Consider the following 26,691-nt stretch of genomic DNA (forward strand, 5'->3'; position numbering starts at 1 on the left):
TCACGCTTGCTTTTTACGGGCTCTTCTGGACTTCCTGTTTGCTGTGAAGCTCAGCGTGTCGTCGGCGGCTCGTCTCACGTTGGCGTCGCAGTCTTTATTTGGAGTTTCCCTCAGCGCCGCCTGCACGTCGTCGTCCAGCAGGGGGGACACGTCGCCGTGCACCAGCGCGGCGATCCTGAGCGTCTCACAGAAGTAATCGGCTAGGTCCTCGTGGCGTTTCTTCTTCTTCAATGTTTGTCTTTCCATGACGTGTGCCAACCAGTTTCTCACCGCGTAGCACGCGTTCCGCCGCACAGGCATGTAGTAATGGTGCAGGCAGTTGATCAAGTCATTGAAAACGTCGTTGAGGGGCAGGTGGGATGGGAGGGAGGTCAGTGGGTTCACGTGAGCCAACAGCCGGCACGTGGCCACCCTGATCTCAGGGTCGTGGTGAGTCAGCGCGCGCTGCAGCACCGACGCGTTTACGTGGAGACGGCAGCCAGCGGAGAAAAGGGAAGCGCGAGCCGCATGGGACAAGACGTTCAGAAGCACGGCGGCCGTTCCCCACAGCGCGCGTTGACCCAGGAGGTCAGGGAGCCGAGAGCAGAGAGAACGGCGGTGTGAGGACGCAGTGGGGTGGGCGTCGCCGGGTGCAGACAGAAACCTGGCGACCCGTCGGAGGTGGGGGAGCGAGCGCTCTGGCTCAATCAGCAGCATTCTCTTCAGCAGATGGAGGGGCCACTCCAGCAGGGAATGAGGGAGACTTGGCAACACCTGTCAGAGCAACGGAGAACAACGTGTTACACACCAAAGAACTCAGAATGTTCCCTCCTATCTCCTTTCCTATCCACTTTTCCTTAAAGGTCCAGTATTATGAAAAATCCCTTTCTAATGGTTTTGCTACAGTGATATACATTCATTTAGCCTCATTCATAGGAACAAATGTGAAAAAGTTCTGTTCAGTTGGATTTTAACGCCCTTATGATGTCATAATGGGGAAACTCCTCCTCCTGACAATCCTGGCTCCTCCTACCCTATATAAGAATGTGAGCTCCTCCCTCTCAAACTACCTCACAGCTAAAACACACATAACAAAGACAGGTTGATATTACAGTTAATCTATTTACGTTCATAATCCAAAGTGCAGCGTGAGCGCTCACAATCAGTTCCATTTTTAGCAGCTGTTACCACCTCGTATCGCTTTCATAGGATGATCTGATCTGTTTGTGACCCAATGCAATGCAGCATTAGGACAAAATAATGGACTATCATCTTAAATGGACAATTTCTGTGGTTAGAAGAGGTGAGGAGGAGAAGGAAGACAACAGCTACTCATGCTGATGTATATGCATGAAGGCCCAAAAAACAGCCTGTTTATAGAAGCGTCATGAAAGTGACTTAAATACTATGTTGTTGGGGTTCTTAGAACAAATAGCAGAATACTGGAGCTTTCCTTAAAAAGGAGCAGTTAAGACACGCCCAGTCTATACTATAAAATCTCCAATGAACAATGTACGCTATGCTAACTAGCTTAGTTTGTAAGCAAAGTGTTTTCAGAGCCCGAGAGGAACTGACCTGCAGGAGCTTTGGAAGAACACCAGAGGCGTGGTACAGGTTCAGGATGGAGACCATGGTGGGCTTTGGCAGGTCCAGGAGTACAAACGGGATGAGCAGGAGCTCAGAGCTCAGGGAAACCACAACGACTGTAGCCGGAGAAGGAAACCTGAGAGGAAAAGTTTGACTCAAGTTACTTTTACCTGCGGCACACCACGACATCCACTCAGAAATAATAACAATTTACATTAACAATGTTTTTAAATGGTTGAATTAACAAAATCTCTGTTAATAAATTAACTACGTAAAAAGACATCTACCACACAAAATAAAATGAAAAACACATAAAGCAACACAAGAAACACACAAAATGACAGAAAGATAGAGAATCCACAAGAGAAATGCATGATAACAACAAAAATACACTACAACAATAGAAATATATACAAATGACAATCAAAATACACAACAGAAATTAAAGATACACAGGATGACAGGAAAATATACAAAACAACACCAAAAACACACAAAACAACACTAAAATACACAAAATGAAAAAAAACCACACACACAACAACAAAATTAAACAAAAAATACACAAAACAACACTAAAATACACAAAATGAAGAAAACCACACAAAAACACAAAACAACACTAAAATACACAAAATGAAACAAAAAACAAACAAAATTAAACAAAAAATACACAAAACAACACAAAAAACACACAAAATTAAACAAAAAAATACACAAAACAACATGAAAAACACAAAATGAAACAAAAAATACACAAAACAACACAAAAAACACACAAAATTAAACAAAAAAATACACAAAACAACATGAAAAACACAAAATGAAACAAAAACACACAAAATGAAACAAAAAACACACAAAACAACACTAAAATACACAAAATTAAACAAAAAATACACAAAACAACACTAAAATACACAAAATGAAGAAAACCACACAAAAACACAAAACAACACTAAAATACACAAAATGAAACAAAAAACAAACAAAATTAAACAAAAAATACACAAAACAACACAAAAAACACACAAAATTAAACAAAAAAATACACAAAACAACATGAAAAACACAAAATGAAACAAAAACACACAAAATGAAACAAAAAACACACAAAACAACACTAAAATACACAAAATTAAACAAAAAATACACAAAACACTAAAATACACAAAAACACAAAACAACACTAAAACATACAAAATGAAACAAAAAACAAACAAAATTAAACAAAAAATACACAAAACAACACAAACAACACACAAAATTAAACAAAAAAATACACAAAACAACATGAAAAACACAAAATGAAACAAAAACACACAAAACAACACTAAAACACACAAAATGAAACAAAAAATACACAAAACAACACGAAAAACACACAAAATTAAACAAATAATACACAAAACAACATGAAAAACACACAAAATTAAACAAAAAACACACAAAATTAAACAAAAAACACACAAAACAACACCAAAAACACACATAACACCAAAAACACACAAAATGACAGAAAGATGCACAAATTGACAGGATAAATTCTAATAACAACAAAAAGACACGAAAACAACAGAAATAAATACAAATGACAAAAATAATCATAAAATGACCGACAAATGTTAATCTTTTTAAAATTGCTGGCTCAGAGTGTCCACACATCTGGATTCTCTCTCACAATACTGAGGAAGACACGAGTTCATATTTGTGCCGTGCACATAAAAAACAGCTTCAAGGAACCAACACAGCCCTGAAAGAAAGATGTCAGCATTAGAATAACGACCAATCAGAGCATTAACAGCATTAAATTAAAGTTTCCAAATGGATTGGAGAGGATGAGGAAGTTTGTCTTGTCTGAATCCATTCAGGTTATCACTTTACCTGTCTTAATGTTAACCTCTGAGAAGGAGTTCACTTCTGATGTTAAGTTGTGCCCTGGGTTGTGTGTGATAATTCATAGATGTAAACTCTTGTTTCTGTTCTCTGCTTTAGACATTGTTTGATTTTGCTGGGCAAGAGGAAATGGCCAGTGAGGTTTTTTGTCTTAGAGAAGCAGCATCAACCAATCTACTCGAAAGCACACTGTCAGGATCCATTGAGCAGTACAACATCAAAGGTTTTTCAACTCTCTATGTTCAGTGGATGGCAAGACCAGATGGACAGGTGATTAACAATGTAATTTCAAACATTTTAATTTGTACTATTTTTTTTTTTTTTTTTAAATAACAGTTTTAATGTATATTGTGTATCTGTATTTGTGTGTATTTTTGTCTCCAATTCAGGAAATGGATGCATGTGACCTGAGCAATGCTTGCCTTGCCATAGACCAACACAGCCCTTCAGCTACTCCTTCTTCTCCTCCTTCTCTCCTGACCAGTCTCCTGTACGATCACTGCCTCTTCAGCCAACTCTTAGAACAATAGTGGAGAATAGTGAATCCTCATCATCTCAGTATGTTATTTTACTTTCATTTGAATAATTAGTCTCAAACTTCAAAGTTGTCTTTTGTAATCTTAACTTTTTACATTTGTTTTTATATTACAGAATTGATCTGCAAACTGTCTTGATGAAGCTCCTCAGCAAAGTGGATCTCACCTGCAATCACACAAGCAATCAAATAAACGTTTGCAGAGACAACATCTTGCAGGGTAGCCTTCAAGCGTTTAAACGACGCCGCCTTGACCCAGGAGCAAAGCTGGATGTAATATTTGTCGACAGTGAGGGGGAAGGAGAAGGGGCTGTGGATGACAGGGGGCCAACCAGGGAATACCTGCGTTTGCTAATGAGGGCTATACAGCACTCAAAGATATTTGATGGGCCTGAGGATGATAGACTGTTGGCGCTTGATACTCATTGTAAGTAATTGTGAAGTTTTTTGCATATTTAAAAAGAAGTGTAACCAATTAAAACTAATTATTTTAATCTTTACATAAATGTTTATTTTTCAGATCTTGAGACTGGACTGTACACCCTGTTTGGAAAGATGGTGACTATAATCCATGGTGGAGTTCGCCCATGCTTCTTTTCTAAGCGTCTCTTTCTCCGGCTTTGCGGTAAATCTCCACCTGCTGCTTCATTGGATGAAGTGGGAGACCAGTCGTTCAGAGAAAAGTTATTAAAGGTTGTGTATTGCACCGTTTTTGAAGCTTGCTCATTACATTTTCACTGTAGATTTTTTCCCCAAAATGTGACGACTCTCAGTCAATATATATGTTTTTTTAGATAAAAGGAGCTGAGACTGTCCGTGAGGCAAATGATGCAATCACAGATGCAGAAGAAAGTCTGAGCATGATGGGAACACTGAGATACATCACATCCTTGGAGCAGAGGGATTCCCTGGTCCAATCTGCAGCACATTATTTTGTTGATGGGCGAACGCACATGGCATTCAGACAGTGAGCAGTTTATCCATCAGGGCAAAACTGAGGGGTGTGAAAGGGTAACTTGTTCATAAAACATTGATTTGTAATGTTCTGATTTATGTGTGTTTTTTCCAGGTTTGAGGAAGGTTTCAAAACTCTTGGTTTCCTTGATGAGCTTAGGGCTCACCCTGAAATCTTTGAGGACCTGTTCACCAAAACCACTGGAGGCAAAAGACTTGTCTACTTTGTTTCAAGTTGATTTCTCGGTCCCTGGAAGTAACAGACGACCCCTGGAAAATCAGACCATCTGTTTCTGGAGAGACTGGTTAATCGATGTTGAGGGTACGATATTTCAATGGCATGTGTGTTTTTGGCGGGACCACTAAGCCAGCCCTAGGAATTGGAATCAGGTTTGGTTGATCGGTCAGCCATTTGTGTCTTGTTGTGCAATTATAGTTATGCTGATGGGCCCCAGGGTGGCCTTGCATATGTCAAAACGACAACTTGAAAATAGCCTCAGACCTCTATTGGGAAGTTTCAGAAGAGTTTAGCAACAATGTTCAACAACATATATATTATAGATCTGGACTATATCATCACTTTCATGTAGATACAGTTGTACAAAACTTGAAGCGTATTAGTGTGACAGGCATTCATATTTATTTCCATGTGATCTACAATTTCCTTTGCTTGTGTCTTTGTAGAAGGAGAATGCAGCCCCTTTACGCTGGAAATGGTGCTGGAGTTTGCCTCTGGAGCTTCAGCAGTGCCTCCCCTGGGCTTCCCACTGCATCCGGTCATTGAATTTCTCTACAATGAAGACACTAAAATCTTTCCAGAGGCAAACACATGCGCCATAGTGCTCAGACTGCCCATTCACAAACAATATGAAAAATTCAAAAGCTGTATGACAGAAGGCATTCTGCAGGCCCCAGGTTTCGTCATTGCATAATATAACTAGGGTCCTACATAAACACTCTAAAATCTCTGCATTGTTTCAAAACAACCTCCCAAAACCTGAGCATTTTCTGAAAAACTACAATAAAATTGTATTAAAACCAATTGAAAGCTTACTTGACTTTAACTGTAGCATTACATTTGCCCTAAAATTAATAAATCTTTAAACCAATGTTGTAGTCAAGACCACACTAAATATGACCAAGAACTGCCCGACAACAGAGAGCTCCCAGGCATTTAGGGAACGAGACCAAGTCCAGACCAAAACAATAAAAATATCAATATATAACAAAGAGGTTGAACAAAATACAAAAAAATCCATTGTTTAATATGTTTGTGTCTTTAAGTCTAACGGCAACAAACAAGGTCTCTGCAATTTGTTTTCAGTGCCGCATTCTGTGGACAAAAAGTTTAAGTCAGTTCAGGCTTTGAAGTACAAGTTCACAAAGGCAAAGCCCGCTTCAGACTTCTGTAATGTTGCTGCAATTTTCTTAAAATTAAAACTGCTTTTTCAGGGCATTTGTGTAAAGTAATCATAACTGAACACAACAATAGTTAGAAGTTATAGTATGGTTATACTGTTAAAAGAAGTTCATATTTTGGAGACAAATATTTCAGAAACTGATATTTTCATGTTAAGTACAACTCACCCTTTTCCCCCCTCAAATGTGGTTATCAGTTAATGTTCCAATGTTATGCAGTGGAGGCAGGACATTTTGCAGTTGTACAATAAAATAAAGAAATATATTTTCAAGACAAAATGCAGTCTTTGATTTCTGAGGTAAAATGACAGGGTGTAAAGTGGTGTACTGCAAGAAGTACAGTGTTTTCCGGACTATAAGTCACATTTTTTGTCATGGTTTGGCTGGGGTGTGACTTGTATACAAATATATTAAACATTTTAGAGGTACAGACACAGAGATCAGTGTGATATACAAGCCTACAGTACGCTCTAGCGGTTATCCATGTGAAGGCCACTAGAGGACACTGTAGGCTTTTGTATCAGTGCATGCTCCTCTTTGGCTGGTGCGACTTATATATGTTTTTTTTCTTCATCATTATGCATTTTTTGGCTCGTGCGACTTATATTCCGGAAAAAACGGTAGTCTTATTATTGGTCATTAGACAAAATATTACATTACTTAACTATGATCATAGAGGGTATTTCAAATAAATGAATAAGCGGATTCAACACCTGCCTTTATTATTTGTTGAAATAGGATATTAAAACAGTCAGTGAACATTTACTATACAACGTATAGTGTTGTACTACTTGTGCTTTTGTACAGGAGTTGAATACTTCTTCTATTATAAGCTATGGTATACCTATATGGTAATTTATAAAACAGTTTGTTCTGACCAGGCAATATGATTGGATCAGAGGCATTACGTGAGCGACGATATAGGACACAACTTTATTGGGACTTTCCCCAACATGCATCACTCCACCTCTGCCAATAGCTTTGAATACTCTGAAGTGACAATTATAGCTGAAAGGTTTTATCTTTTCAACTTCTCAAACAACAGACTTGAATTTCAATCGTTTCATGATAAAATGAATTTATTTTAACACACAAGTTAAGATTCATACAACAAAGTAGCTGGTCTGTGGTAACCATGGAGACCAACAAAGTAACAGTGCAGGAGAATCTATGGGTTGCTTAGAATGAGACTGAGACTAGTTTTAGTTAAACTGTGGAACTCGTTGAGTTGGTGGAGTTAAAATAATCTGTTGAGTTTTTAGTTGTTACCACTATTTTGTGCTTGTATTAATGTTGTATTAAAGCAACATCACACTCTAGGTTGAGATGTTGTTCTGGGTATCATCACTCTGGATATTACTTTAAATTGTCCTCCAGTGTATCAGTTTGGTCTTTAACTCATTCATTATTTTCACTTTGGGGCAACACAAGCATATTTGCAATTACTGTGCAGCAAGTGTGATATTTCTGTGTCGTATGGTAATTCAATTGCCTGGATGACGAGTTGCTGTTGCTGTGAAGTGAGGTGGATTCTGGGTCCTTCCACAACAACAGCTGGGAAATGGTCGTCGTCATCAAGACTGGGGAAAGTGACAATCCCATGGTGTGCCAAAAGGGCCTCCAAACTCTGTTCACTGTAAAGGTCCTCACCAAACACATTGTTGATGGCTGTGTTGTCCATCTCCATATTGGCCAGCATTCCTGCAATCCAGATTTGGACAGGTGTTCTGTTGTTTTCAGTGCGCAGACAGTGGTTGTTCCAGGCATTTCTGAAATTGTGAAGTCTTTTCTGAATTTCTGGCAGAAAGACAATTTGCAGTGCCATTTTGTGGAGGTCCTCCTCAGGATCAAGAAGCTCAGAATTCTCCAGAGAGTAAAAAGCATCATAGAAATATTGTAGAACATGCAGAAAAACATCTCTCCAAAGACGTTCTATTCTTTGGTTATGGACAGACTCCCCTGTGATGTGACTCCTCCTCTCCACACCTTGAACAAGGTTCATGAACAGTGCAACTTGTGAATTCTCACCTCCATAGTCTGATCTAACTCTGGAAGGAAGGCCATACATACAGGTTGCTTTTACAAACTGTGTCAGTACAGTGGAGGCGCGATTATTTGTGTTGCAATTCAAGTATGTGATCAGTCGAGAGTGTCCATCAATGGCTCCATGGACCACCAAACCCCACCTTGTGATAAACAAAGGAGAAAGGTACATTTGATTATAAATCTAGCAGATTGGTGGAGTTGTTTTTATACCTCTAGATTATAGTGCATTGAAACTACTCAGTAAATATACATACAGGGAAAGATTAAAGGAAAACCGCTAAATAAAATACACATAAACATCTGAAAGTGAGATTCTGTTCACCAGGGCTAACTGAATGGTCTGGTGAGGATGAAAATTATGTGAATAAATGCTCGGGCCATTCAGTCAGCAGAACTCAACCAAGCTGAACATCTACGGAAAATTTTAGCCAAACGTCACAATGCTCTTGACCCCCATATCCATAACAACCACTGATATAATACAAACTTTAAACTTCTAATCTATTTCGTGGTGCATGCTATTTTCTCTGATGCTATATGTAATTTGTTCAGTCTGTCCGTGTTTGTTTGTCTTTCTATCTGCTGGACTCATGTCTCTCTTCGTAAAAAAAGTATAATCTGATAACATAAATTATACAAATGATGGAATATCTTGTGTAGAAATGGAGTTCATCCCTGTTAATAGTTAGTCATGAATACAACATACAGACCAAATACCTTATGAGTCACATGTTTCCATCTATGTGCCATAAACTATTGGGATGGGGAACATGGTACACCCTTCTGGTCACAGCACTGCTCCACCTGCGTGCAGCTGCACCAGGATTTATCTGGGTCAATGCGTCTCGTACCCTATGCCGTGGAATAAACAGCCCCTCAGCTCGGAGGAATCCTCTCATCATCTGATAACATAGAACCAACACACAAACAAAAAACATTTTCAGCAAGTTGTATTGGTGAGCCGAATTACAACATACATTTTGTGTACAGTTCATGGGGAACATAAAAACTACTGTACCTCACTTCCTGTATTAGGATAAAGCTCATGAAGTCTTGTGATGTGTTGGATGAGCTCTTCGTCTGTCACTGGTAGATGTCCTCTTCGAACACACACTCCAAGCAGCTTTGTTTTCTTGTAAAGAAACGATGAGGAGCAACCAAACATGCCAGCCATTTGCTTGACAGTGTATCCTTGTTTCAGCAAAAACAGTATTTGCTGCCTTGAAACATCAATGGCTGGTCTGCCACGGCCTCCTGAAAAATAAGCAACAGGTAGCTCAAAAATGACTTTCAAATATATGCATTGCAGATTTCTGACTATCTTATTAAACTGTGAAACACTCTCTAAAAGTGTGTCTTATAGTCATTTATCTAAATTTGTACATATGTAAAAGAAGATTTAATATTAAATGCACTAAATTATCAAGTTAAACTACACTATGTATTTTTTGTATGGTTTGAAGTGTTCAATCGTTGACGTAGGAGAAATAGTGACTAGAGATTCTGTTCAAATAATGAATGGTACAGTTATGCTGACTCTGATCTCCTTTTAACGCCTTTGAAAAGGCAAAATTGCCATCAATTTATAACATGTTTTCTGAGCTGATCATGTCTTCAGAGTAGCAAACAGGCCTAACTGAACGGTTAAAATAATAGTATGGTGTAAAAAGAATAATTTAGCCAGCTAACTAAGCACATCCACATTATATACACAATCATTGAAAGAACACAATTAGTTTAGATCAGGGGTCACCAACCTTTCTGAAACTGTGAGCTACTTCATAGGTACTGTATAGTCCAAAGGGCTACCAGTTAGAAAAGCATGTCTTTAATACTATATTTTGTCCCTTTATTAGAGGGTAAGATAATAAGGAAGGCCAGCAGTAACTTAAAATTTGTAAGAAATCTTAATGTATGCAATCGTTTCATTTTCATGACATTTTGTAGAAAAACTACTTTTACCTATTCATATAACGTAACATTTGTAAAATGTAACAATTGTCATATTTTACGAAAATCCACCTTGCATTTTTTTTAAATAATCTTATATATATCCTATTATATATAACAACACATACACCAAATCTGCAACATGTAAAAGCATTTGTGATGATGTTCCAGTTAAAATAAACATTTAAAGATGGTTTATTTAACACTAAAACTTTATAAATGTTTATTATATTTAGTAGTATTTAACTCTACTTAGTAATAACTACATCTCTTATATGTATTTATCTTTGTGAGTTTGAATCTTGGAAAGTAAATCAGATTTTAGATGGAGCTCATTGGTAACTAGAGCTCTTGAGGGCCCCTCACATGGTCCGTGAGGGCTACCTGGTGCCCGCGGGCACCGGGTTGGTGACCCTGGTTTAGATGTATGCACACCGTCGTGCTCACCTGGTGTTAGCTTGTATGTGCCTGTCCTGTTTACATCTTTTACCTTTCTTTTCCTTACAGAAATATCTGAGTAACGTTAGCCCTTAACAAATTTTCTTTAACTTGCCACCATCTGCCTGGATTTTGTAATATTACTTATGTTATTCACGGTAGACCAAAGCTCATCGTCACCATTTAGCATATTAGCATGTTCACATAGATAATATGAATATAATTTTGACCAATGATTCAGCACTTACCTGAACGAACTCGATTAACTGAGAAGGCTGCCGGGGCATCTCGCTGTGAACTCAAAATCAATTCCTTGATTTCCAGAAGGGCGTCTCTTAATTCATTAGCTGTCTCTGTAGAAAGTAGATCAGCAATTCTCGCTAAATTAACAATGCAGGCGTCTGTCGCGCGTAGTTCCCTTTGACTACATACACCTTGTTGATAAGCTCGTTCGATTGCAAAACATTTTCTTTGAATTTTAAGGATCACTTGCTCCGCCATATTCTACGTCTTCCACTTCAAAACACATATGGTGAGAGCCACTGGCACCGTCATCTGCGACCGTCACAGTCGGCCAATGGAATGGTACACGACGGCCATTCCCGCCCACATATCCGAAATTAATATGGTAATTTTGAGTACATATCCGAAATGACGTCATTGACCCGCCCACATATCCGAAATTAATATGGTAATTTTGAGCACATATCCGAAATTAATATGGTAATTTGGAGCACATATCCGAAATGACGTCATTGTCCCGCCCACATATCCGAAACTGCATTTCCACATGTTGTAATTCAACTGCAGATATCTGTAATATAATTGTTACATGTAAAAATGTAATTGCAGATATCTGTAATTCAATTGTTACATGTAAAAATGTAATTGCAGATATCTGTAATTCAGTTTCTACATGTCGAAATGACATTTTGACATGTTGAAATATATTTGTTACGTGTGAAAATGGCTTTACAGATATCTTGAATTAACATTTCAACATGTCAAAATTACATTTGAACATGTTCAAATGTAATTTCCACTAGTGAAAACTAAATTGCTACATGTCCGCCAGACTTATTAAATGTTAAAAGGGCTTGCCATACCAGCGCGGCGATCCTGAGCGTCTCACAGAAGTAATCGGCTAGGTCCTCGTGGCGTTTCTTCTTCTTCAATGTTTGTCTTTCCATGACGTGTGCCAACCAGTTTCTCACCGCGTAGCACGCGTTCCGCCGAACAGGCATGTAGTAATGGTGCAGGCAGTTGATCAAGTCATTGAAAACGTCGTTGAGGGGCAGGTGGGATGGGAGGGAGGTCAGTGGGTTCACGTGAGCCAACAGCCGGCACGTGGCCACCCTGATCTCAGGGTCGTGGTGAGTCAGCGCGCGCCGCAGCACCCACGCGTTTACGTGGAGACGGCAGCCAGCGGAGAAAGGGGAAGCGCGAGACGCATGGGACAAGACGTTCAGAAGCACGGCGGCCGTTCCCCACAGCGCGCGTTGACCCAGGAGGTCAGGGAGCCGAGAGCGGAGAGAATGGCGGTGTGAGGACACAGTGGGGTGGGCGTCGCCGGGTGAGGACTCAGTGGGGTGGGCGTCGCCGGGTGCAGACAGAAACCTGCTGCACTACGAAGTTCACTAAAGTCTTATGGAGCTAAATCACCACGGTAACTTAGGCTGAACGACTAACCTGGTCGGGACCAGGTTTTGTTCTGGCTAGGATTTGAGCGAGCACTAAAGTCCCGCCTCCTGACCAATCAGATCTGATGTGACGCTGACAGGAGAGAGAATATTTAGACATTGATGTAATCCTTTCATTTACCAATGACATCATTTAGGAAACATATAGATTTATATCTGATGAACTGATAAAGTAAAATAAGTTAAATAAGTCAGCTGATAAAGCTTGCGTGCATTGAGCACTTTCACACCCATAGATTAATTAATTCCTTCATTAATTCATGTATTATGTGGTAATGTAAAGAGCCTCAGTCCTGTAGATAATATAAATATAAATATATTCCACCTTATGATGTAGGTAAAAAAGAAAGTGAAACTGTTTATTCTTCGTTTAATTTAATCATTAACACTCATCAATTCCTGCATTAATTATTTTCTGCTTTTACTGCAGCAACAGTGTAATTTTTGGTCTGAATTATGGATTTAAATTTTTCATATTTTTAAATAATTATTCCTCATTTGTGGCATTCTACAGTTCCTGTGTGTGTGATTGGTCTGACGCTGTAATATCCTCCTCTGTCACTAGAGTGCGCCGGTTAACCAGACTGAAATCAACACGCTTCACTCAGCTTGTTGTTATCATGCTTCATAGGACAGCTTCTTTCTGACAGGGAATGTTTGGTTAGGTGAAGCCCACTAAAGGGGATTAATCCAGGATATAATTATCTAGATTTGAAAACATAGGGTCTTGGAGTCATTGTGTGTGTGTGTGTGTGTGTGTGTGTGTGTGTGTGTGTGTGTGTGTGTGTGTGTGTGTGTGTGTTAGTTTACTTTTGTCTGGTGTAAATAAAAAAAATAATTTTACCATCTGCTGAACAGAAGTCGTATTCTGGGTATTCAGAGTGGATCCGTTTCCAAATGTCTACAAACATCAGTGGATTCAAAGACAACGGGACAGAACTGTTGTTTTCAGGAATATGAACATCAGACCGTCACACAGTCCATGAGGGGGCGGCGGCTTTAGGAACTGATAAGAAAAACATGTATCACTTATTATTTGTTCCAATGGATGTTTGTCCAGTGAAATGTGAAATGTTAAAACCCAGGCAGTACCTGACTGGGGTCGAAGCCAGCAAGAAGCCTACATTCTCCACGTCAACCTGAAGATCCACATGTTCGGCGAACAGACGCAAAAGCAAGGCCGAGAGAGGCTGGAAAACAAAGGCAGAGGTAAAAGTAATGGATTAATACTCGTGTTACTGTAATTGAGTTGCTTTTATGGGTACTCGTACTTTTTGGAGTACATTCCTAAATCAGTCATTTTACTTGTACTTAAGTACATTTTTAAAGAAGTGATTTGTTATATTTCTACACCAAACATCACTGAGTAAATGATCATTTTCTGTTTTAAAAGGATCAACAGACAACGTGAAACTACAAAAAATTGTGACAAAAAGTGACAACACAGCATTGAATGTAGGTTATGTTCTGTTTTAGGGTTCATAGATGTAGCTATACTTAGCGTCTAATCATTTTATTTATTTTGAATTGAATTCATTGACATTATTATATTTGAAGAAGAATTGTACATTTTGACGACAACAAAAAAAATACAAAATGAGAGAAAAAAAAAAAAATATCCAAAACGCACACAAAAATGGATGGAAGCCCGTTTCCGACACTTAAAAAAAAAAAAAAAAATCACCAAGGAAAGTCATAATTATGGGAAACAAAATCATAATTATGAGATAGGAAGTCATAATTATGAGTTAGTTAAGTCATAATTATGAGAAAGAAAGTCATAATTATGAGATAGGAAGTCATAATTATGAGTTAGTAAAGTCATAATTATGAGATAGAAAATTTTTTGGTACATCCATCTGTACCCATGACACTGACCAGAAATCTCCATGTGTTGTTCAATAAACTGAGCTACTTCAGCCACATCAGTTTTATCCTTTTGACGCCAGAGCCTCTTTTTGCTTAGTATCTTTTCAAGGTTACATTTACTCAGCATATTTCTATGTGAATTTGCAAGCAAACAAAGTATTTCATCATTTGTAAAGCCCCGTCTAAAGTAGTCTTCGATAGTCTGATCAGCCATCTCTCAGTTTCAGCTCACCACATGAACAAGCTGCTGTAAATGTGTTTAAGTATCTCATAATTATGACTTTCTATCTCATAATTATGACTTTCTTTCTCATAATTATGACTTTCCTTATTGATTTTTTTTTTTTAGTGGCGGAAACGGGCTTCCATAAAAATGACAACAAAAATACATAAAACGACAAAATGTAAAACAGCAAAAAATGCAAAAAAATAACAACCAAAGCACTCAAAATGACAACAAAAATACATAAAACTAACAAAATATACAACTCCAAAAAACACACAAAACGACATAAAACACACTAAAGAGATAAATAAAAAATTTACATTTTGACAAAACTTTTATCTTATACAGATACATTTGTGGAAAATAAATTAAGATTTGGATTTGGTCTCTTCATTATTAAGTTTTCTACATGAAATGTTTACTATATGCATGGGACCCGTACCTAGATTTATTACCAACAATAAACATGGGGGTGAAAGTAACTTTTATTTTGTGTTCTATTTAATTGATCAGCTTTTTACTTTTACTTGAGTATTTTATGTATAACTTACTTGTATTTGAGTAAAATTACAATCAAGTAACATTACTACAGCATATATCAGTATTCTTCATAACTCTGTCTGTGTATGTGTGTGTGTGTGTGTGTGTGTGTGTGTTATGATCGATGTGTGTGTGTGTGTGTCTTATGGTCGATGTGAGTGTGTGTGTCTTATGGTAGATGTGTATGTTGCGGTAGATGTGTGTGTGTGTGTGTGTGTGTTAAGGTTGGTGTGTGCGTGTTATGATCGATGTGTGTGTGTCTTATGGTCGATGTGAGTGTGTCACTTACTGCCAACGCTCTGAGGGAGGGCTCACACAGAATCCTCTTGAAAGGCTTGATAAGCTCCTCCCACCTGGAACAATGGAGCACATGATGAGTTTAGTTGAGACAGACAGTGGTAGTGTTGGAAATGTCACAATAACGTACTACACACTAAACACACAATGGTCCTCATTTATCATCCTTTGAGTGAAAACAGGTGCAAATGTGAGTTCATATTGTGTTCACAATGGCATCATCCTGGTGGGCTGTCGACTAAAAGTTGTCCGGTCCGCTATGTTTTTTTTTTACAAGCTAGTGGAGGCAGACTTGTTAACAGGTGGCCAAAAATGGTCCAAAAGTGGCAAAAACGTTGCAAGAAAAGAGTGAAAAGTGACTAAAATGGGCCAAAAGCAGTAAAGTATGGCCAAAAAATGGGCAAATAAAGAGGAACCAGGTGGTATGTAATGGCAAAGGTGTAGCTTAAATGAGCAAAATGTGGCCAAACATTAGTGAAAATTAGCAAAATTTTTGCAAACAATGGTGAAAAAGGGCAAAAATGGGGAACAAAAAGAGGCAAAATGTAGGAAAAAAACAAGTAATCTTTATTAAGCAAAAGTTAGATTATTTGGATGAAAAGTCGTCAAAAAATGAAAGAAAGGACAAAAAATGTCCATGAGGTGGAGCAAAGCAAAGATGTGCTTTCTATACGTGTGACAACTGAACTTAAAGGAGCTCATTTTAATGCTCTGGGAGATGATCAGTGACTGAACAGGTGACATCTGCCCCCCTGTGTGCGCTGAGAACTACACGACAGATACACACAGAAATATGACAAAAATGTTGATCATGTGGCCCTGGGATCAAATACATTCACATTTTTGTAGTAGTAGATTTATGTTATTATGAGTAGGACATTAATATGAGTTGTATTATGTTGCGTTAGTATGAGTAGTATTACGTTACATTAGTATGAGTAGTACGTTAGTATGAGTAGTATTACGTTAAGTTTGTATGAGTAGTACGTTAGTATGAGTAGTATTACGTTAAGTTTGTATGAGTAGTACGTTAGTATGAGTAGTACGTTAGTATGAGTAGTACGTTAGTATGAGTAGTACATTAGTATGAGTAGTATGTTAGTATGAGTAGTATGTACAGACCGGTGTTGCTGGTCCGCCCAGTCCTGGTTCCTCTCCAAGTACATGAGCAGTGCTATCATGCTCTGATGCAGCGCCTGCTGCGAAGAGAAAGGAACCACACCGGAACTCAGACACAGGTTCTCCACCATGTCATGAATCAGGTGAAAAAGGACGTGAGGCAGTCCCAGGTCAGCGCTGGCCTGGTTAAATGTGTCCACGTTAGGCATTGCCATCAGGCTAACCAGGTGCTCCAGGAGGCTGGGCACCATCTCGTCGGTTACAAAACCGTTATATAACTGTGAGAAAAGGAGAAAAGTCAGTCAAAGAAACAGAGTTGATACATTAGAGCAGCATTGTTTTTTATCAGATAAAGACAAAATGTCAATAAATCAAAGATCATGCGTGTCTTCAGGGCGTCCACCCACTGGCTTTGGTTCCTTCTTCACAGTGACAACCTTCCGTTTGCCGACTCTGCTGATTGGTTCCCTGCAGTGAGTGATCAGAATGATGAGAACAACACAAACACTCTGCTTCAATGTAGTGGTTCTCAACCTTTTCAGCCCACCACCCCCAAAATAAAGGTGCCAGAGAGCGGGGTTCAAAGTTTCAATATTGGCTTAAAAGTGGCAGAAATGGAGGGGGGGTAATGTAATTTACAAAGTAGGCACAATTGAAGCATTAAAATCAGTGAAATGTTGTTAAATTGTGAATTTACAGGAATTTTTGTGTGTTTTTATCATAATTTCTATATTTTTCTGCCATTTTGTGTGTTTTGAGAGTATTTTTGTGTACTTGTGTTGTCATTTTGAATATTTTTTTTAATTTTGTGTATTCATGTAGTTGTCGTGTGTTTTGCAATTAATGTGCAAATAATGGGCATAAAAAAAATGGTGGGAGAAAAAAAAAATAAAAGCATGAAATATGGTGAAAAAAGGTTAAAAGTCACAATAATGGGTCGACTTCTTTTGGTCAGTCTGCTTTCGCAAAACTGTGGAACTCTCTAGTACCCACACACCTAAAATTAGAGACTCGTGACAATATTTTCAACAATAAACTAATAGAAAAATGGCTCAAATTAAAACAACAGTGTTCACATGAATAGTTTTACCTGGTTTCTCTTCCCGATAACTAATGACTGTATTTACATTTGCAATGTGTTGTACAGTGCATATTTCCTCCTTATTTTCCTATTATTTCTGTTACTTTTAACCTTTTTAAAGCCACAAATACCACAGATAATCTTTTGTTTATTATCCCGTTATCTCGGGAAAACAAATTAAATTAACTCGTTATCTCTGGAAAACAAAGTCTCGTTATCTCGAGAAAATTAAGTCGTTATTACGGGAAAACAGAGGAAATAAAATGTATGAAAGCATGGCCCTTTAGGGCTTCCGTAGGAAAGGGTTTATAAGTGCTGGAAAGACATGGAGAAGTGTCAAAATAAGAGTAATGTAGGTTGTAATAGGTTGAAATGTGGCAAGTTTAGTGGAGTTGCAGAAAAATGGTAAAAATAAGCAAAAATGGACATTCTTAGTTTCTTAAAGACATCTGGCGACCTCAAATTGGGTCCTAGCCCCAAGGTTGAGAACCCCTGTTTAAATGAAATACGTCATGTCAGTTCTAACGAGCAGTGATCACCTTTGTTTTGGTCTGGTGCTTGGACACAGAGATTGAATAGTTTGATCTGAAGGTTTGGTTTTGTTCCCATGTGATGCTGGTGCTGATTGTGTTGCTGGTGCTGGTGCTGATGGTGGTGCTGGTGCTAATGGTGGTGCTGGTGCTGGTGCTGATGGTGGTGGTGGTGCTGATGGTGGTGCTGGTGCTGGTGCTGATGGTGGTGCTGGTGCTAATGGTGGTGCTGGTGCTGGTGCTGGTGGTGGTGGTGGTGGTGATAGTGGTGAAGCAGAAGCTGGTGTAGCCGCCGTGTCACAATTGGCTCCTCCTTCTCGGACTCCGTTAGTGTTTTCCTTGTGATTAAAAAAAAAGAAAAAAACCTATTTAACAGGTTTCTTTAGCGGTAAATCTCAGAAGACAAAAGTGAACACGCATAATTAATTACAATTATGGCATTGTTATAATTGTAACTGTACTTGAAAACATTTGTTGCGGTTGTAATCATAATTGATTTGTAATTAAGTTCATTTCATTGACTTTGTAATTGTAATTGTCATGGAAATTCTATAAATACTACAATTTAATTAAAACATAAAACTGGTGAACCATGTTACAGTTCCATGGCTCACGTATACATAGTTAATAATCATTAAAATATGTTTCAGATCAAGGTTTCCCACTACATTTCAGTTATCTTGAGTATTATGTTATATATGTATATATATATAATATATAACAAGGTAACCAAGAGATGAGAAACAAAGTGGATGATAAATAAAACATTATTAGTGTATTTTACAGCTGATATAGGACATGGTTCAAAACTCACCCATTATCAGAGATGCTAATAGAACGCTAACACAAGAGGAGGGTCGCGTTTATGCATTTCTGTTGTCATTTTGTCTATTTTCGATATCATTTTGTATGTTTTTTTTGTCTCTTTGCTGTCATTTTGTCTATTCTCGCTGTCATTTAGTATGTTTTTTTTTTTTTGTCATTTTGGGTGTTTTTGTTGTAATTTTCTACATTTTTCACTCATTTTGTACATTTTCTTTGTCATTTTTTTTAAATTTTTCACTGTCATTTTGTACTTTTTTCAGTTCAGATAGTTGACTTTGTAATTGTAATTGAAATGTGAATTATATAAAAGCTGTCAATTACAATTTAATTAAATGCAAAATGAGGGAACCATGTTACAGTTCTATGGTTTACACATACATAGTTAACTATTGTTACAATATGTTTGCTAACAGAAAGCTAACACAAAACTGACCCATTAGCATTAGAGATGCTAACAGAAAGCTAACACAAAACTGACCCGTAAGCAATAGAGATGCAAACAGAAAGCTAACATAAAACTGACCCATTAGCAATAGAGATGCTAACAGAAAGCTAACACAAAACTGACCAGTTAGCAATGGAGATGCTAACAGAAAGCTGACACAAAACTGACCCGTTAGCATTAGTGATGCTAACAGAAAGCTAACACAAAACTGACCCGTTAGCATTAGAGATGCTAACAGAAAGCTAACACAAGAGGAAGGATACGTTTAATTTATTAAAGGCTCAGTAATTGTGATTAATTGAATTTGAAATTTATTCATTGGTTGACCTAATGGTAATTGATTTGTAATTGAACATGGATAATTGACATAAATGAAAAATGTATTTTACCAGAACCGTGATGTCACTCACTTTGGCAGAGGGCGTTTTCTTCCTCTTATCATTTTTCTGAGGTCTTTGCAGCCATGTTGTTTTTCCTGCAGTCGCCGCAGACTTCTCTGCAGCTTGCTTTAGTTTCTTAATCAACATGTTTGGGCTGGGTGAGACGGTCAGCGGGCTGGGGAGGGTCACGGCAGGCACAACTGACACACACACACACACACACACACACACACACACACACACACACACACACACACACACACACACACACACACACACACACACACACACACACACACGCACACACACACACATGCAGGGTTAAGATAACATATACAATCATGCAAAAATGATTTGTTACATAATTGATAATGTTGAACGACAAAAATTTGCGTCGACGCGTCGTTTAATGTTGTAAATTCAGGATAAAATCTTTCCGTTTCATTTTTGCTGCAGTACCATAACATGAACTGTTGGGTGCAGTGTCGCTTCACCATTTACATTGTGAAAAGAAGAAAAGAAGAAGAACCAACCTAAAGTCTCAAAAGTTTGGGACCATTTCACTGAAAACGTAATATGTTAGAATCAAAGCAGCAGAAAACGATTATTTATTTACTGTATTTTATTGTGTGAATTTGGGAAAAGTCCCTCGTGGTCAAAAGTTCCCACTCCTCAGTTTTGTCTTTAATTACATTGTAATTGACAGTTTCTATAGACTGCTCTTGCCAATTACAATTACAAAGTCAATTACCTGAACTCAATTACAATTCAATTACGCTCCGACCGTCTCATCATATTCATTCATAGAGTATTCATGCCAAACTGCCTTCTGATCTAACGAGAACTAACGGAGGAGTAGTCATTTGAAAAAATGGTGCCCCCTGGCACCCCCATGACACGTACGGAGTAATGGGCCCCATTTATATATTGGTATGTGCCACCTACTATATTTCAGCCTGATCCGTTAATAACGGAGGAGTAGTGATTTTAACTAGCTAGCTTCAACAACAACAAAAAGAAGAAAGAGAACAAAGTGTGGATGTTTTGAGTCCAGTAGCCCCGCCTATAAATCTGTTGCTGTTGTAATCATAATTAAATTGTAATGGAGTTCAGATAATTGACTTTGTAATTGTAATTGCCATGAAAATCCTACAAAAATTATCAATCATAATTTAACGCTAAACTGTTCTATATGTACAGTTCTACACATACAGTTTGTAGTTAATAATTATTAAAATATGTTTCATATCAAGCTTTCACAGGTTTTACCATTTTAAAAACATTTAAATCTAGGGCTATACTGACACAAAAAAATGCTCAAACGCCCACACCATAAATATTAAATATGTAATTGACCCCAACCCCAGTGGGCGTCGCCCTCACCAATAACACCATCAGCAACAAACGGGTGCTGCAGGAGGTCCGGCCAGGACAAGCGCTGGAGGGGGTCTTTGGTCAGCAAACCTTTCAGGAAATTCTGTGAGGGATGAAAATACAGATTACAGTTACATGTGTTATTTACACGTCAAACACTTCCCATCACAGCAAGATCTGAGGGTCACGTGATCAACATTCATGTCAGCATGAGAATACCGACCAATCAGAGCATTAATACAGGAAACTACATGAAGTTTGTGTTTTTTTGTTTTAGTTTTGTATATTTTTCAGTCACTTTGGGTTTTTTTTTGTTGTCTTTTTAGTTTTTACAACAAAAAATCTGCATTTGTGTATCTTCATAGTCGTCTTGTGTGTTTTGCAAGTAATTTTGTCAACTTTTGATGTCCTATTTGGTTTTTGGAGTCACTATTATGTACTTGTGTTGTCTAATTTTGTGTGTTTGTTGTTGTTTTTATATTGTGTGTTTTTGTAGTCATCGTGTGCTTTTTGCGTGTAGTTTGTTGCATTTTTGTTGTCATATTTAGTCATTTTTGTGTACTTGTGTTGTTGTTTTGTATATTATTCTCTCATTTTGTGTATTTATGTAGTTGTCCTGTGTGTTTTTGCAGTTGATTTTGTGCATTTGTGTTAATATCATTTGTAAATCTTTCTGTCATTGTGTGTATTTTTTGAGTCATTTATTTTTGCTGTTGTTTTGTGTACTTTTCTGTCATTTTGTGTATTTTTGTCATCTTTTTAGATTTTTTTTGTCTATTAGTGTCATTTTGTAGTTGTCTTGTGTGTGTGTTGCATATCTGCCATGTTATTTTTGTGTACTTATGTTGTCATTTTGTATGTTTTTCTCTAATTTTGTGTATTTTTGTATTTGTCTTGTGGTTTTGTGATTAACTTTGTGCATTGTTGTTATATTATGTTTTTGGAAATTTTTATGTTGTCATTTTGTATATTTTTTATCTTACTTTGTTTTGTTGTTATATTTTTCTGTCATTTGGGTATTTCTGTTGTCATAATGTGTGTATTTGGAATTATTTGTTATATTTTTGGAGTTATTTATTTTTGGTGTTTTGTGTGATTTTTTTAAGTCATTTTTTTTCTGGGCCCCCGCTCTATCTATTGTTTATATTGACCTTACCGTGCAGAGATCGCTCATGGTTTGGGGCCATGTGACCTCGCTCTTAATGATCAGGTTGGGCAGGTTGAGGATTTTCTTGCAGTAGAACGGGGGTACCCCCGTGTAGAGCTCGTACAGGATGCAGCCCAGGGCCCACAGGTCAGCCGTGTGGTCGTAGGGCTTCTCCTCCACCAGCTCTGGTGACATGTAGAGCGGCGTGCCTTTGATGGAGGTCAGCACCATGGTGAAATCACCCATGGCTCGAGAAAACCTAAAACAAGACGCCACCGGTTCATAAATCATCATTTAAAGCTGAGGTTCTCAACCTTTTTTAGCCCGTGAACCCCAAAATAAAGGTCCCAGAGAGTGGGGACCCCCACTGCAGCTGAAGGTGAACACAGACATGAACATTGGAGACAGGACCATCTATAAGGGGGAATAAAGGGGAGAGATTTTTGGGGTCCATCCATAAAGTCAGTAAAATGATGGTCCATTGTTCTATGAATCTGTGATAACCACATTTATTTATTCATCTGAATAATATCCACTGTAATCAGGAACGTTTATTAGTATTATAGTCATCTTAAAGATGGAAATCCTGGTTTTAATCACTAATAAAATGGTTCAAAGTGACCAAAAATGGTGAAAAGGTGGTGAAATGGGATTTTAAAAACCACAGAAATTGGTTAAAAGTTGCAAATTAGAAAAAGTAGAAACAATGAGTTTAAACTGGCAAATAATGGGCATGTAAGTCATCTTTAAAAAAAAAAATTGTGTATATTTGATTTGTTTTTCTGTCATTTTGTGTATTTATGTAATTGTCTTGTGTGTTTACTGTTTTGCAATTAATGTTGTGCCTTTTTTGCTATTTTGTTATGGGGGGAAATGTAATTAAAAAAGTAGGAACAATTAGTTTAAATGCAAATAATGGGCATAACAAATGGTGAATGTGGTTAAACTAGCAAAAATAATCATGAAATATGGTGAAAAAAGGTTAAAAGAGACAATAATGGGTCAATATATGTGAGATTAGGTGGAAAAGTTGTAGAAAGGGTTTATAAGTGCTGAACATGTCTGGAAAGTGGAAAAAATGTGCAGAAAAGGCATTGAAATTTGATGTGGAAGTGTCAGAAATGGGAAAAATGTAGCAAAAATACATTAAAAGGAGCAAAAATATGGCAAGAAAAAGTGATGAAAATATGTTAAAATATGGTGGGCTTGGTGGAGTTGCAGAAAAATTATAAAAATAAACAAAAATTGTTCAAAACATATTCTTATAGTTTCTTGAAGGCATCTGGCAACCCACTCCCAGCATCTCATGTTCTGACTGTAAGGTTGAGAACCCCTGATATAAAGAAACATTTCAGCCGTGTACATTTACAACTTTAACGCCAAATATTCTACAACCTACAACCTACCCAAAGTCACATAACTTCACCACGCCGCCTTTTCCCAACAGGATGTTTTGAAGCTTCAAGTCACAATGAATAATATGATTGGAGTGTAAATAATACAGAGCTGAGACCAGCTGACAGGCGATGTTCTGAACCTGCAAATTAAACATGACAAAGGTGTCAAATGCTACATTTTTACTAATAAAGTAGATTGAAATCTCTGTAGTGAATATAGTTCATACCAGTGTCTCAGGAAGGCTCTTATTCTGCTCCAGAATGTGGAACAACTGTTCCTTTACAATTTCCGTTACAATAACCACCTGTTACACAAACATAGACAAGATATTTACTATATAGAAAAACTAGTTTGGATCCTGTTATCAGGTTGCAGGACTGCAGCCCTCCAGGATAGCTTGTATAGCTCAATGTGTGACTGATAGTTACCTCAGATTGAGTCTCAAAGCTGTCGTAGAGCTGCACGATGTTGTGGTGCTTAAGACCTGTCATGATGTTGATCTCTTTCTTCAGCTCTTTCAGCTCAGCCTGAGATAGACCTCTCTTTTTAATGAACTTCAGAGCCACCACCTGTCAACACAGTGACCACAGATGGTTGTTTTTCACTCCATCACAAACTATTTAGGTGGTAAAAGTGAGTCATTTCAACAAGTCTAAACCTGGGGTGTCAAAACAACTTAGTTCAGGGGCCAATTCTTCCTCCTGCACTCGATGAAGGCGGTGGCATTCCCCGCTCCCTCCCTTATCTGCCCTGGCTACTGCTTGTTTTGTCTTGTGAATGTAAAATGAGCCTCTCCTTACATCTCTATCCAAAAACCAAAATTATGGAATTGATCAGTTGGTCTCTCAATGCAATCGACCTAATTTTTTCGACAAAAAGAACGGGCAGAGGTGAGCCCGCCGGTCCGAAAGAAACGTTTGCTGCTGGATACACGCTTGACTCCTGGCGGATGGTCGTGTGTCTGTCCATTCTTTCTGTTGAGGACGTGGAAGACATCTACATGATTGGAATTATGGTAGCAGGCATGCTGCTGATTGGAGCTGGCAGCTTTCTGACCTATCGCAAAGTCCAAATTACTAAAAAGAACATTTACAGTGAATTGGAACCAATCATCATTATCATCATTGGCTTCCCATGCCAGCCGTCAAGGCTGTCTCATCTATACACTAAGGATGTTTGTGTAGACATGACGCTACGTCCCCCTCCTCCTCCTCCATCACCACCTGGAACTTTGTTTCTGAATTGATCTACTCAAGGTTGTCACACGTCATCGGACTGTATCAGAATGAAGCGAAGGGATTATGTAAGTGCTGAAAATGTCTTGAAAGTGTAAAAAATGTGAAGGAGAGGCATTGAAATGTTATGGAGTAACATAGCAAAAATGCATTAAAAGGAGCAAAAAAAGTTCTCGCAACCACAAATGGGGTCCTTACCCCAAGGTTGAGAACCCCTGTGCTAGACATTCAATTTCAGACATGCTCAGGTGCTTTTGTGGAAGCCACAATATCAACATCTGCTATTGTTTTGGCACCAATTTCCAATCATAAAAACACCAGAAATGGCAGTTTTTTTTTTTTTCTCGAGCAGTTTGGAAAATTTAATGTTCCCGTCATTGAAGAAGCAGCTATCTCCTTGTGATGGATTAAGAAAATGAAGCCCCTCATGTAGTTTTTTTGTGTAAAAGAGGCGTGTTAATACCTGTGAGGTGTGCTTATTCCGACCTCTGTGAACACATCCGAACGAATCTTCTCCCACCAACTCTAGGACAGTGTAGCAGTTCATCTTAATGCTTTGTTTCTTCTATCAGAGCCGGAAACCGCACACTGTGGATAAAGAAATTACATTATTAGATTTCATTTCATGGTAAAGTTCACAATTCACAAGAAATATTCAACTTCATTACATTCCATGTCCAGAAAAGAGCCCAGAGAAGAAAAATTATTATATTGCCTTAGCCTGCCCCTTACTTAATTACAGATATTCAACAGTTGGTCTGTCACGTTTACACTACCCGAGATAATAATATTACAGCATTATTCAAAAAATAATAATGAATAAATAATGCATGGTTCAAAGTGTCAATATTGGAACAATTAGTTTAAACTGGCAAATAAGGAGCATGATATATGTGAATGTGGTTAAATTGGCAAAAAATAAGCATGAAATATGGAAAAAAAAGAGGTTAAAAGTGACAATAATGGGTCAACATAAGTGAAAAATAAAGTGCATAAAAGGAATTGAAATTTGATGAAGAAGTGTCAGAAATGGGAGTAATGGAGCAAAAATGCATTAAAAGAAGCAGAAATATGAAAAAGTGATGAAAACAGCTTAAAATATGGAAAGTTTGGTGTAGTTGCAGAAAAATGCATCTGGTGACCCCCTCCCTGTGTCTTGCGACCCCAAATGGGGTCCTGACCCCAAGGTTGAGAACTTGCCCTCGTATATAGTCATCTTAAAGATGTAAATCCTTGTTTTAATCAGAAAAAAAGTGGGTTAAAAGTGACCAAAAAACGGACAGAAAAAGTGGTAAAAAAGGTTCAAAGTGTAAATATTGAAACAATTAGTTTAAATAATAAATAATGGGCATCACAAATCATGAATGTGGTTAAATTGGAAAAAAAGAAGCATGAAATATGGTGAAAAAGATGTTAAAAGTGACAATAATGGGTCATCATATGTGACATTAGGTGGAAAAGTGGTGAAATTTGATGAAGTGTCAGAAATGGGAGTAAAGTAGCAAAAATGCATTAAAAGGAGCAAAAATATAGCAAGAAAAAGTGATGAAAATAGGTTAAAATATAGAAAGTTTGGTGTCGTTGCAGAAAAAAGGTTAAAAAAAAAATAAATAAATAAAAAGCAAAAATTGGCTTAAAATTGTTCAGAAAATATTCTTAGTTTCTTGAAGGCATCTGGTAACCCAAGGTTGAGAACACCTGCTCACGTATATAGTCATCTT

General features: G+C 37.8%; 1 protein-coding gene and 2 long non-coding RNA genes across 3 annotated transcripts; 1 reads left to right on the plus strand and 2 right to left on the minus strand.

The window, feature by feature from the left end:
* LOC114475269 (uncharacterized) lies at window positions 1-25,517 on the minus strand. Its single transcript, XM_028465961.1, has 13 exons — window positions 25,434-25,517; window positions 24,164-24,304; window positions 23,962-24,039; window positions 23,744-23,874; window positions 22,347-22,596; window positions 21,200-21,293; window positions 19,847-20,016; window positions 16,559-16,833; window positions 15,429-15,492; window positions 13,629-13,694; window positions 11,906-12,429; window positions 1,555-1,702; window positions 1-753 (listed from the first exon to the last, which is right to left on the minus strand). Exons 1-13 carry the CDS (start codon window positions 25,515-25,517, stop codon window positions 1-3), a joined length of 2,778 nt encoding a protein of 925 aa, XP_028321762.1.
* Window positions 4,312-4,908, plus strand: LOC114475236 (uncharacterized). The gene is made up of 3 exons (XR_003675449.1): window positions 4,312-4,424; window positions 4,518-4,690; window positions 4,792-4,908. It is a non-coding gene; the product is annotated as an uncharacterized LOC114475236 (long non-coding RNA).
* LOC114475235 (uncharacterized) lies at window positions 7,551-11,501 on the minus strand. Its single transcript, XR_003675448.1, has 4 exons — window positions 11,053-11,501; window positions 9,435-9,670; window positions 9,134-9,318; window positions 7,551-8,556 (listed from the first exon to the last, which is right to left on the minus strand). It is a non-coding gene; the product is annotated as an uncharacterized LOC114475235 (long non-coding RNA).
* Window positions 25,518-26,691: the final 1,174 nt, after the last annotated feature.

This window comes from Gouania willdenowi, chromosome 14 (genome assembly GCF_900634775.1).
Source record: "Gouania willdenowi chromosome 14, fGouWil2.1, whole genome shotgun sequence".
Taxonomy (NCBI): domain Eukaryota; kingdom Metazoa; phylum Chordata; class Actinopteri; order Blenniiformes; family Gobiesocidae; genus Gouania; species Gouania willdenowi.

What these genes read in the sequence shown, in the direction of transcription:
- LOC114475269 (XM_028465961.1), bottom strand. Translation starts at nt 25,517, where the DNA reads ATGAACTGCTACACTGTCCTAGAGTTGGTGGGAGAAGATTCGTTCGGA. An exon ending in TGGGCGGACCAGCAACACCG is followed by an intron (nt 15,493 to 16,558) that starts GTCTGTACATAC and finishes CCATTGTTCCAG; the next exon opens with GTGGGAGGAGCTTATCAAGC. An exon ending in CCTCCCTCAGAGCGTTGGCA is followed by an intron (nt 13,695 to 15,428) that starts GTAAGTGACACA and finishes TTTGTTTTCCAG; the next exon opens with CCTCTCTCGGCCTTGCTTTT.